Raw genomic sequence first — 12,789 nt, forward strand, 5'->3', positions numbered from 1 at the left:
AACTCGACTTTGCATGCTTATAGCCACGTAGAGATTGACCGCACGCCTTAACAGCATTCGTGAAGAAGAAGTCCGCTTCCAGAAATTGGGGGAGCTTCAACAGACAGTGGACTGAAAGCTGGAGTCCAGGTATCAAAAGCACTGAGCTTCAAAAGACGTGTCCGGGACACATGGGCTACAATAGCGTCTTCTTCCGCCTTCCTGAACTCGGCCGGCGAGGCGTCTGACTTGGGCTAAGGAAAGAAGCACTGGACCAGTTTCCCGGTGGTTCCAAAGTTCTTTTGGCATCGCAATTTTGTATTCAATTTGAAGTCAAGCGCAGAGTGGAGAAAGGCTGGAGAGGAGCAAAATCCCAAGTTGCTTGAAATCCAGTGTGAAGCGTCCACGTCAGCGATGGTTTGGGGAGCCATGTCAGCCTGCTGGTGTTGGTTGTGTTTATCAAGCCCAGAGTAAATGCAGGCTGTGTACCAAAGATTTTAGAGCACTACATGCTTCGTTCCTGCTGAAAGCTCTATGAGATGAGGAATTCATTTTCCATGCATGATCTGGCACACTGCCCACAGTGCCAAAACCCACCAGTAACTGGTTGTACTGACCATGGTTCTGTTGGGTTGGCCTGCAAATTCCCCTGACCTGGAACCCATAGAGAATATGTGGGTCTTGTGGCAGCTGAGCGACCAACATGCTTGGCTGGCGTATTGGCTCTGGGCTCATACCACTCAAGCAATGCCACAGGCTGATGTCATGTCACGGCCGCATTGATGAAGTAATCCGTGCAAAAAAGGATTCACAACCAAAGCGTACTGAGTGCATTAAGGACATTTTCAAACATGTTTGTTGTGTTTTGCTGTTATAAATACTTTTTTTTTACTTGGCTGCAGGAACCTATTCTAATTGTTTTGAGATAGGATTTTTGAGTTTTCGGTTAAGCTGTATGCCATATCAGCAATATTAAAATAATAAAAGGCTTGCAATATTTCAGTGATTTGTAATGAATCCAGAATGTTGACATTTTTTGTTTTTTTAATTGCATTACAGAAAATAAAAGAACTTTATCACAATATTCTAATTTCATGAGACAGTCCTGTATATATATTAGGGCCGCGACTCGATAAAAAATTTAATCTAATTATCATTAGAGGCTTTTGTAATTAATTAATCGAAAATTACTCCGCATGATAAATATTTGACCTGAGAACGTGAGAAGCAATTTTTTTCACATGGATTTTTTAGTATACCATTGAATTATGACTGATACATAAGCTTAAGCAACAAACATTGTTTATTTTTTTCAAGGTGGTACTTACCACCAAGACCAACAGAAAAGTGGCATTTTTGCCTAAAGCTGAAGCAATAGCAATATTTAAGAATATATAATTTCAGAGATTCAGGTAGCCTATAGGTAGGTAAGACCCTTCTGTAAACTAATAACACCTTGGTTTTTTAAGTATAACACAATACTTTCAAGTACATTCAGAACATTGGAAACCCTGACTATTAGAAAACATCTCTCTGTTGCTTCAGAGGCCATAACAGACTTTGTTGATTTACCAACAGTTGATTTAAAAAATCTAATCAATTTCAGTCCAACTTTCCAATAACCTTGGCCAAAACAATAAACAGTTCAACATAAAGTGCCAGTTGCACCAACAACATAATAAATAGTTCAACATAAAGTGTACCATTTAAAATAAAATAAAAAAGTGCCAGTGATTGACCTCAATCCCTCCTATTCTTCCAATATCCTGATGAAAAATAAAATCTCTCTGTTGCATAGGCCACTGTTTGATCAATGCGAATTGGGTGTGGGTCCTTGTACTCCGAGTCGGGCTAACGTCCACGCTAGCTTCCACGCTAGCTGCTATATGTTTTGCATTGAGGTGATACTTGAGGCTTGATGTGCTGCGGTGATATGCGGATTCCTTTTTGCATAATTTGCAAACAACCGTGCTATCATCGATGCTTCCATCCGTCCGTTTTTTAAAACAAAATGTCCCATCCACGGGGCCAACCAAAGCGGTCTCATCAGCTTCTTCGTTCATGTTTGACTATTGTTCACTGTGGTTTGTTGTTGTCTGAAGTCATGAACGTTAGTTGGTGCTCCAGTATAATCGGTACCCCTGAAACTCATCCAGTGAGAAACGTTCCGCGGTGCAAAAATAAGTGCGATTAAAATGCGTTAATTTTTGTGTAATTAATTAATCTTAATTAACGCGTTAAAGTCCCGGCCCTAATATATATATATATGCATTTATTATTTTCCTGCCCTAACTTTTATTACATTTTTTCTCCTGTTTTCTTTATTTCTTTGTACTCCTTCATTTCTATACGTTTTTGACGCAATAATGCCGCTGTATTAGGATAATGGAGAGAGCTAATTTCCACAAGCCTTCCCGCTTCTACTAATTGTGTTCATCATGTGTGTATGAATTAAACTTTTTTTGTTTTTCGGATGAAGAAAAAAAAATATATATATACTTTCAGCTTGGGGGCCCCCTAGTGGCCGCGGGGGCCCTATGCCCCCGCATAGTCCGCCTCTAGGAAGAAACGGCCCTGGTCATTGGCAGTCACTTCAGACCGACAGGTAGCAGCACCTCCCACCTTAAAGTCCCATGTTATGCCGGCTTTTTTTTGGCTTGTCTGAAGGTGAGTGGAGATGAACAAATGACTAAACTGCCAGTGCCTCGAGTTTACAGCTAATTAGCCAAAAGACAAAAACAAATATAGTTAAAGTAGGGTACAGATAATGGATAAGTTAGCTCAAGGTTTAGCTAAGGCAATTTATAATGGGCATACAGGCTAATGTAGGCCTACTGCACTTAGGGGGAGACACTACAGGTGAATACAGTACAATGTGTATCTAATAACGTAATCACAATCACCACATTGATATGCAAATTAGGCGTTAACTAGGTCTAATTAAAATGCGCAAATTTGCATGCAGTTACCAAGGCATTGCAGGTGAAAAGGATAAAAAACATAACACCTCACGACTTCCCCAGATAGTTACTTACGTCAAGTCAGTATTTTCCCCGGAAATGTTATGTTTAAATGGAGATTAGCTTTAAATCCATAGATAAATTCAAACATAACGATCTTTTTACCTGTAATGTCCTGCCTTAAACAGTAACTTCATCATTTTGATTGTTTGTTGCTCATTTAATAACTATTAATTGTACTAGTTTTTTGTCTGCTCTTGTGCTTATTGAATACTAAAGAAGAACATTGTCTCTGTGTTAGCTGATTATTTTTGTAGAATTCTGTTGAGTATTAAACAATTGCGTGAGTGTGAGGGTATTAAAATAAATTGGTCAGTATGTCAGAGATGTGCAACTATTTTTTACTTTTTGTTTTAAAACATTTTTTTATAAATTATTATGGGAAGTGCCCTTTTTCTCACTTGAGCTCCTGCCCCCCAAAATGTCTGCGCACGTCCCTGGTCTGTGGAGTCTGCTTTGGCCATGTTTAATTCTGCTGATGACTCTATAATATGTGGCATGGTAGTTTCCTACATGTAGTCTATTACCGCCGTGGTGTCCATAGACACCATGCTTTTTGTGTCTTTTCTGGTTAATTCTAGTAACGGTACACAGAGTAAGGAGGCTGTATAATTTATAATCAGTTGCAAGCCTTTATATGAACAGGCTTCCATCTACAGAATAGATGTTCTTGTTTGTTTGGACATCACTTGTTGCTGATGTTGATCATTCATAACACCCTCCTCAACATTAACTCAGAAAAGCTCAATTTTAACTGATCAACCCTTTACTTGTATGCAGGTCCATTTTTACCCTTGTGTTTTGACTTTATTGAGATAAAGCTAGCACCAACATCAACAACAGTTTATGCTGTTTACACGATAAGGCATCAGTATTAAAAATCCTGAACAAAATACTCGAAACATTTGTATTTTTGGCTAAACCTGTCCATTTTGCTTTATTAAACTCACTTACATTGTTATGTCAGCAATTTTATTTTAAGTAAAACATCCTTATATTTCTTCCAGCACTTTCTTTCAGCAACTTGATACATGCAGACTGAAGGGAGATTTAGACCAAAAATACAGCTGCATACTGTACACCTGACCCCGTATGCTGCCAGACAGAGAATCACATGAAAGTACGGAAACACACACGTCAACCCCTCACACACATGCACAGACTCTCTCACACACCAGACACACAGTTCAATTACTTTTGAACTCTATTTAACCTTTGCTTGGAATTTAAGCTCTCAGCAGCTGGCTGGTGGAGAATTGTGAGAACTGAAACTGAAAACTGAACACTAGCGTAATCCTCTGCAAGAGAGAAGGCGGGAATTAAAGAGGAATCATAACAGAGAGACTAATAACGAGGAAGAATGTGAGATAATACATTTCCATTCACACAAAGAGCTTTAAAACAAAGTGTGTGCCTTTGGAGCAGATAGATGGGAAAGCAACAATGAAGAGACAGATTACAGAAGGCATGAGCGATAATGACAACAGTTTAATATATTCAAAAACACCATTGTCACACTTTATTGAAAAAATGCCACCTGCCTTATATACTGGATGCTTTTACTGTATATATACATCAGCCATGATATCATAGAGTTTTCTTTGCTGTGACTGTCAGAACATACATAGTGAAACGCTAATGCACACACAGAATGATGTACAAAGATGAATTAGGACACTGTAAAGGTGTGAACAGGTACAAAAAGACAAGTTCTCCAATTTGCAAGTTCACTTGATGCAATGCATTGTATCAACATAGCTTGGATTGCGGCATGTATACCTTCTCTACTCTCATACACATTGTGCTCCAGCATGACAGCTGTGCCCCTGTGTGTAATAATCCTCAGTAAGCTCCATGGCTCCTGCATTCTCTTTCACTAGATCCCCCGGAGCATCTCTGACCTCACTGTGCAGCCTTAGCTACACCTCTCTGCCCCACAACCTGCTCACACTCTGCTCACGTTGGACCCCATCACATCCTATAACTATCTTTCGCGGCTATAGTTGCACTTCTGAGCTCATTCCCGGCCCTGACCCTTATCTAATTAATGGAATAGTACAGCATTTTTGGGAAAACCCCTTGTACAGCATTTTTGGGAAAACCCCTTTTCACTTTTGGTTGGAAAGTGTCACCTGTGCTAAATGTGAAGCTACTGCAAACGGCAGGTTAGCTTAGGTTAGCATAAAAAAGAGAAATGGGGGGAAACAGCTTGCTTGCCACATCTTAATCAATGTTTTTAATATGTAAAAAAAAATTGTTTAATACGTACGAGTGTAAAAACATCCACTTGCAATTTGTGCCGGGCTGTTCCCTGGCCATGACAACTAGTGGACACCAAAAGACGTTACTCTTCTTAACTAAGTAATAGTTCTCTAGTGTCACAATAAAACCAGCCTGCTTAACCATCTTCTCTGCTTTTATTTTCCGGACCAAACGGGACCTCTTATTTGTGGAGCAAGTTTGCCCCCTGCTGTACACATCGGGCCTCCTCCAATGATAAACTCTATTTGTACTTTTTGCCCAGACAAAACCTTCCTTGCCTACTTTCCAGCTTCCATGGTTAAATGTATCAATACATTTTATGTTAGTGGTGCTTCCCTTTGTTGTGCACCGGAGCATTTTGGAAAAGAGTTTAGTGGTATACATTATTAAAAGTGAGTGCTAAATAACACGGAATAATGTGTTATTTAGGATAATGGATATAATGGATAATGGATTACCTTTTTGAACAAAAGCAGGGCTGATCTGATGACCAGTTAATACACTCTGTAAAAATACATGTAGGAAATGTTGCAACCAGAACACACAGCCATCCTTTTCTTTATGCGTGATAATAAAATAGATCTGCGTGGGCTGAAGGTGGAGGCTCTGAACTCTTTCACAGTGATCTTCTGCCCATCTTGGGCTTCCTCTGACTGATGGGCCAAAACTCCCACAATGTCCACAATCATTGTTGTCACAGTGTCCATAAAGCTCTTTTAAAATGCATGAAGATGGGATAATATTTTCTTTTCATAGTTTGTTTATACTTTTTAAATATAAAAATAACTCTCTCCCTCATTTGTTTGAAACAAGCCTCTAGAAGTGTGGATAAAGGAGGATTAAAGTGATGGGGATGTACATACATTTGTAAAAACTTGACTTTAAAATATGCTTTTCCTTCATAGTTCCGTTAAGTCAGTTAGCACTTCCTTCATGTTGTGCTTTAAAAAGGAGAAAATAAGCTGTTAAAAAGTCTCTGAAGTGGCTTAAAAAGTCAAATCCATAGTACAACTTTTTTCCTTTTGTCTTCTTATATCTTGATATCCTTTGCAGAGCGCTCAAACATCTGTCATTGGAGGGGAAAGTCTCAGAAGTTGCTGAACAGCTCATATTTCTTCATCCAGTCCATTTGTGGAGCCTTTCTCTTTTCTTTGTTATGGACCTTCATCTTTTCCTCTGCTGCCGTAGCGCTCAAACTCAGACCCATCTCAGCGAAAGGGTCCATCAGCTGGCTGCCTTCATCTTCTGCCAACTAAATGGGAGATGGAATTAAAGACGCACAGACAGAGATAAAGGTTGAGGGTACTGACTTCTAAGTAAAAGACCAAACAGAATACTAAACTCCTCACACCCACCTGTGTGCTGTTGCCCTGGCTGCTGACGTCGGAGCGTGTGGACCTGAAGGACTGCGTGGTGGAGCTGCCGTTGATCTGAGGGTTCGGGGAGCCGTTGGATATGGAGGGACCGTCATAGTCTATAGAAAGCAAAATCCCATTGATTTTTGTTGTCTTTATACATATCGATATTCTAAGAAATGGGTTCCCAGTCCAACAATGTTTGTATTAGGGTTCCCTGAGGTCTAATCCAAAAGTATCGCCAACATTTCATAATAAAATATGGTAAAGTAATTACAAAACCGGCTTGTTTCCTTCCACTACGGTTTATTGTGAGGTTTTTAAGGAAGGTTATCATCATCATGTTCATCATGTATGTACTGATGTATAAGCTAAATCTGTTTCCAGTGCACACATCTGCTTACTTTAACTTTTCCACCTCAGCCGAGTATTACAACTTTTTTGCAATATTGAAAGGTTATTTTGCCCGTTGAATGATAATGCAACTAATGTTTTAGTCGAGAACTATACAGTATACAATTCCTAAATGTTCCCAGAAATAACCATGTCATTTCCCACTCATTATAGGACAAATCAGTTGATTTAAATTGAATTACTTCCAATAATGGTTAATCTAACCTCTGATATTTTAGCTGAGCATGCAGGAAATGTAAATGTACACAAAGAAACAAGTAGGTGCTCTTCAAGTACTTTTCAAAAGAAAGTGATTGAACTCTAAAATAGTAACCAGTTTTGTTGACCACCTCAGTCTTTGCAGTGAAATACCTGCTATCACTATCTATTATGAAATGACCATAACATGCATGTTAATGTGGTGTTCTGACTGTTATGTGCATGTTTACCTCTGAGATGGCTGATTGTAGGGATGACCCCACTCCTCTTGAAGTGTTCGTCTGTCTCTTGGTCCACCACCAGCAGCCAGGTCTCATCTCCCCCTTTCTTAACGAAGGCCACCACCTCTGCATGCCGCATGCCTTCGATGTTCACACCATTTACCTGGAAAACGGAGGAAAAAAAGAGAAGGGTTTATTTGGAAGGAAAGAGATTTTTTTTCCTAAGACAAACTTTTCCATGTCCATGAATTACTTAAATGACACTCAACTTAGTTTTGAATGCAACACCTGAGTAAACCATCTTCCACAACTTTCATTTATACCACACTGAGAGCTGTGCTACCTAAATTATCCAGTAGGTGGAGCTGTGGGACAACATACTGATTACACACTTTTTCCACATGACCTCTCTACAAAACGTTACGCAAACTCTTGTTATGAATTATGAATTCTTGAAACAGGGTTTGAGGGAAGCATTAAGGGCAGCTCTACAGGGCAGCTGTTGATTTATGATTTACCACGATTAAAGACTCCTTCAATTCCAAAAGGGGTTACAACAATCGTCCCTCAGAGGGACAAAATGATATGTCTGCACGTGATTGACCATTTATGTCACTATATTGGCATAACAAAACAGAATAGCCTTTCTCTTATCTAGATGCTGTCTACATTTGGAGGCCTGCTTTGTCTAGACCCTGGCTTCTCTGAGGCAGGTAGCTTCGCACCACGCCAAGTTAGTGTTGGTTCACAATCAATTATTGATGGCTCTCCTGGGCTCCGGCTATAGTGCGGGTTTCAGGTGTCCAATTCCTGAGGGGGAATTTGTTTAAAATTCACTGCTTTTGACAAGATGGGACACATTAGTGAAGCAGAGGGAAATAAACCCTTAACAACTGCTTTTGGGCGCCTTGGTGTGTGGAAAGTGGGTTATATAAATATAAAAAATAAGACAAATAGGTTGAATGAGAGAGACTTTATGGGCTTTTCAGGGAAGAAAGGAAACGAGATCAAGAGAGAGTGGAAGGAAGATAAAAAAAAGAGAGGAATCGACAGGTGGAAAATGTGAACTGCTCCTCTCCTCTGTTAAAAAAACGTATCCTTTCTTCCCAGGACTCATGATAGACAAGCAGACGGACATACAAAAAATAGACATCAGTCAGCCAGGGACCCAGACAGACAGTTTGATAGAGAGAACAAGCATCTTTGTATTGGGCCAAACAACAGGTGTTGTGTCATGTTTCACAGCCCTTCATTAGCAGTCCATCCCACACAAGACAATACACTCTGCTCCCTGCACACACTGGGCTAATTAATACGAGCAGCAGGAACAGTACAGAAGCTTATTTCTCATGGGAATATTATATATATTATATATATAAGGGAACCTCTCGATACTTGTCGTGTTTGTCTGTGTGTGTCTGTGTGCACGTGTGTTCAGGTGTATAACTCATGAAAGTAATGTAGAGTCCAGCCACCTGACATATTTTTGATGTCGTTTGGTTGTGTTAGTGCAGCTAGACTAACCTTGGACCAATCAAAACAAACAATTTCCGTTGCGTCTGCACATCTGTGTGCACGTTGCATGTGTGGCAATTAAATCTTCTGTCTCCAGTTTAATTTAGCAAAGAGAGACGCAATCCCATAAGCACCTTTTCACACTGACCATGCAGCAAACAATGAGAGGTGATTAAGATGAAGTCAGCACCCCATTGTTAGAAAAGCTGTTATAGATAATGCATGATTCAGCAACTGCACAGCCTGTTAGATAAATGAGTGGAAAATGTAATGTTCCCACAACAGCTGATGTTTTCTTTTCCAGTGGAAAGAGTACTTATCACTCTGCGTAGAAAGATTTAATGGTAATGTCTCAGCAGTAAGGACACCATTTGTTGTTTAAAACGATGGACAGATAATTTTGTTCTTTGATAATTTTGTTCTATGCTCCTCAAAAAACACCTGCATGACTACAGTTAGAATGAAAATCAATATGCTATAGTGGCTATGAGAACAGTTTTACCATGGTCACCAAATCTGGTCTGTCAGGGATTTTTGTTTGTGTGCAATTCAGTATCTCGCTTGTTTTTTCATTCATTTGTATATGGAACCAAAAGGAACAAGGACAGATTTACTTTTTTCTGTTTAAGTGGTGCACATGATATATCTCTGAATGTATTTATTTGTGTCTGCTAAAAATAACTTTACAAAAGAGACTTCTGCTGTACTTAGGCACAGCGAGGCTAATAACAGAATGTGAATGACACCACAAAGCTAAAAAATGTTGCGCTAAAGATGATGTACTGGAAACTAAAACATTGGACTTGTCCAAAATGTCATGTCAGTCCCTCCAATAGTTTAGTTTATGTCCAACTGGAACAAGGAGGGTTACAGACCGACATTACCACCCATAGAGCCACATTGCTAAAATTGTTAAAGCTAATCTCTGAGGCTTTTTATAGTTGTCTACAGTCTTGTGCATTCAAAATATAAAAGTAAAATGCTTGACAAAAACTAAGGTTGTGATCCAGGTAGCCTATCAGGTGGGCTACCAAGAAGTTAATCTCAAGTGTGAGTATGGTGCACTTTTCTATGTTCTTTAGTGTCACTCTCAAGTTTGTAAAGAGTACGCACTGTTGAGCACAGGCTGAGCAGAAAGCCTGATGAAGCATTCACTGGTGTCACTGCTTCTGCCAAGCATCGACAGCTGGGCTCTCATCATAGCCTTTACAGCGCTAGCTGCTGATCCACCTCCAGCGTAATGGGGCGTGGTGAGAAAGAGACAGAGAGAGAGATCTGTCATGGTTGTTCACCTCTCTAACAGGCTGCTGACAGATAACACAAGCGCTGTCTTGACGCATGGTTAGAGACGGTTGCAATTATCAGCATGTGGACACACACACACACACACACACACACACACACACACACACACACACACACACACACACACACACACACACACACACACACACACACACACACACTACAGCCACCCTACCCGACGGGGACTCAGATTTTTCTCTCAACCAAACTAAAGCCCTGAGTTAGAGTTATTAAGCTAATGTTAAACCACATTTTCTACCAGGACAATCATGAAGTAGACCTTAGCGTCCCACAGGAAATGCAAAATACTTCCAAAACAAAAACAGTGCGAAGTCTTATGCAAACAGAAAGCAAAACGAGGTTCAATGTGTTAAATTCTATTTTTATTACATTCACACAGTCCCAGGCTAGCAGTTTACCATGTTGTCTTTGTGCTAAGCTAAGTTAACCAGCTGCTGGCTCATGTTACATTACACTTGATTCATCATTAGGAAAGGACAATATCTTTTTGTTGTGCAAAGCAACTTTCATATCTCTGCAAGGGGCTTTTAGGATATTAGTCTCTTATCAAATAACACCAGTAGCTGTCTGGGAAATAAGAAATTAACCAAAGATTTGATTGAAAAGTTGTCTTAAAGGGCCCATGTCATGGCCACTTCTACTGATCATAATTCCATTGTTGAGGTATACTAAAATAGATTTATACTGTGCAATTTTCCAAACTCACATTGGTTTCTCATACAGCATCTCTAAAGTATGTGTATTCACCGGTATTCACTCTCTGTCCTAAACGGCTTGTTGGAGCTCCTGCCCCCCCCTCCATGTGAGCCCAGTATTCACACGTTACGCCCAGGAACTAAACAATGGAAAATGAGAAATCTCCAACGAGGCGTTTTGGGGCAGCATAGACTGTGTTAGAGTTTTACTCGTACAGGGTGTACTTTGAGGGTTTTGACTCTGCAGCCGTTTACATCAAAACCTTCATAACACACAAGGGGACGCCCCCCGTCCTGTTTGGCCTCTTCTGCAGCCTGGTCTGCACCCTGATGTTCAGCCAGTGAGGACAAAGGTCATGGGAATAAGGATGAATGTTGTGTGTGTAAACTCAGATGGAAAACTGCTTATAAAATTGTTCTGGCGTTGTGTAAAACACGCATGACCTTGTCACCTATTTGCTCATGTCGAATGAATCGAATATCTTTTCACTTTTATTTGACTGACACATAAATGCATAGATTCAGTTTGGCAGTGCAGTCTGCCCAGTGAATAGCCAGGCTTCAGGTCCTGTTATCTTTAGTAACAGAGGCCTGGCAGAGCAGACACACGTGTGACTCCTGCCTTGTTAATTACAGCTGTGACAGTTTATGTAGATGGGGTCACATCTGTATTTGATCAAGTGTGAAAACGCAAACGTTTCTGTAACTTTAGACAAAGGATATCTCTTTTGCCCTCTCTGTTTTATTTCTCTATTGTTGGATTGAGTTATTCTCGAAGAAATGGACAATGACATCTGTTGACTTTTAGTGACGTTCTGAGTAGCCTGGAGCTACTTTAGCTGAGAAGCACTGGTAGGCAGTGCTGTGTGTTGGTGTGTTGGTGTGTTGGTGTGTTGGTGTGTCATGGATTTAATGCTAAACAGAAGATTTGGAGATAATGGACTGGATGGTTGTGTGGAAATGTGGGCACATGTGCAAAACCAGGAGTGTAGGCACACAGCAGCACACGTATACAGTTCAAACACACCTACAAAGCAACAGAAAAAGTGACACAACGTACAGTAGGGCGAGAACAGGTTTATAGAGGGATTTTCTCACACCCAGTAAATCATATTACTCTCAGACATCTACCAGATTAACCCAGAATAATTCATCAGTAGTCACCTCTTTAGTGTGGGTTCATTCCTCTGCCTGGGTCTGCTGTCAAAGTTCATACATGCATGTAAACACTCACTTAATACTCCTTAATATTCCTTTAAGCTTATCACAACCATGGGAGGTCTCTCGCCATCCCATTAACCTCCGACACAACCTACTGATACACTGGGTAACCTTGTATTTGTTTATGCACATACACATCTGTTTTTGTATCTGTATCTACAGCTGCACTAGTTCGTTTTTTTTGTTTCTACTTATAGCTTCCAACTAAATAATATGTTAACAAATAAAACATCAATACAGAATTGCATTGAGCCATATTGCATGCATTTTAACAAGGATTAATCCCACCCTTTGAAGACTACGTACATCTAATCATACACAACAACAATTATAAAATGCAGTCCAATCACAAAAAGGTAACAGAGCTTCAAATCTGACCATGTTCACAAAAAACGAGACCAGAGGAGGATTTACTGCAGTGTTGTTATATTAGATTGCACTGTGCTGTAATACCCAGACAATACATCCACGCTCCTTTGTCCTACCTCAATCAGCCTGTCCTGGGCCCGGAGCCCGGCGTGGTCTGCAGCTGATCCGGGCGGAGCTCGGCCACCCTGTTCTGATTAGTCAACCACCAGAGAGG

General features: G+C 40.3%; 1 protein-coding gene across 1 annotated transcript in view; it reads right to left on the reverse strand.

Moving 5' to 3' along the window:
* Nucleotides 1-4,467: 4,467 nt before the first annotated feature.
* The window catches only part of LOC104948806 (Na(+)/H(+) exchange regulatory cofactor NHE-RF2-like), a gene marked incomplete at its 5' end in the record, with an annotated part of 8,875 nt that continues 553 nt past the window's right edge, over nucleotides 4,468-12,789 (reverse strand). Inside the window, 4 exons of the mRNA XM_010775029.1 lie at nucleotides 4,468-6,513; nucleotides 6,617-6,735; nucleotides 7,459-7,612; nucleotides 12,692-12,746. Of these exons, the coding sequence (XP_010773331.1) occupies nucleotides 6,349-6,513; nucleotides 6,617-6,735; nucleotides 7,459-7,612; nucleotides 12,692-12,746 (493 nt within the window). The remainder of the gene's footprint in view (nucleotides 6,514-6,616; nucleotides 6,736-7,458; nucleotides 7,613-12,691; nucleotides 12,747-12,789) is intronic.

The sequence above is a fragment of the Notothenia coriiceps genome, unplaced genomic scaffold, assembly GCF_000735185.1.
Source record: "Notothenia coriiceps isolate Sejong01 unplaced genomic scaffold, NC01 NC01_scaffold00015160, whole genome shotgun sequence".
Lineage (NCBI taxonomy): Eukaryota > Metazoa > Chordata > Actinopteri > Perciformes > Nototheniidae > Notothenia > Notothenia coriiceps.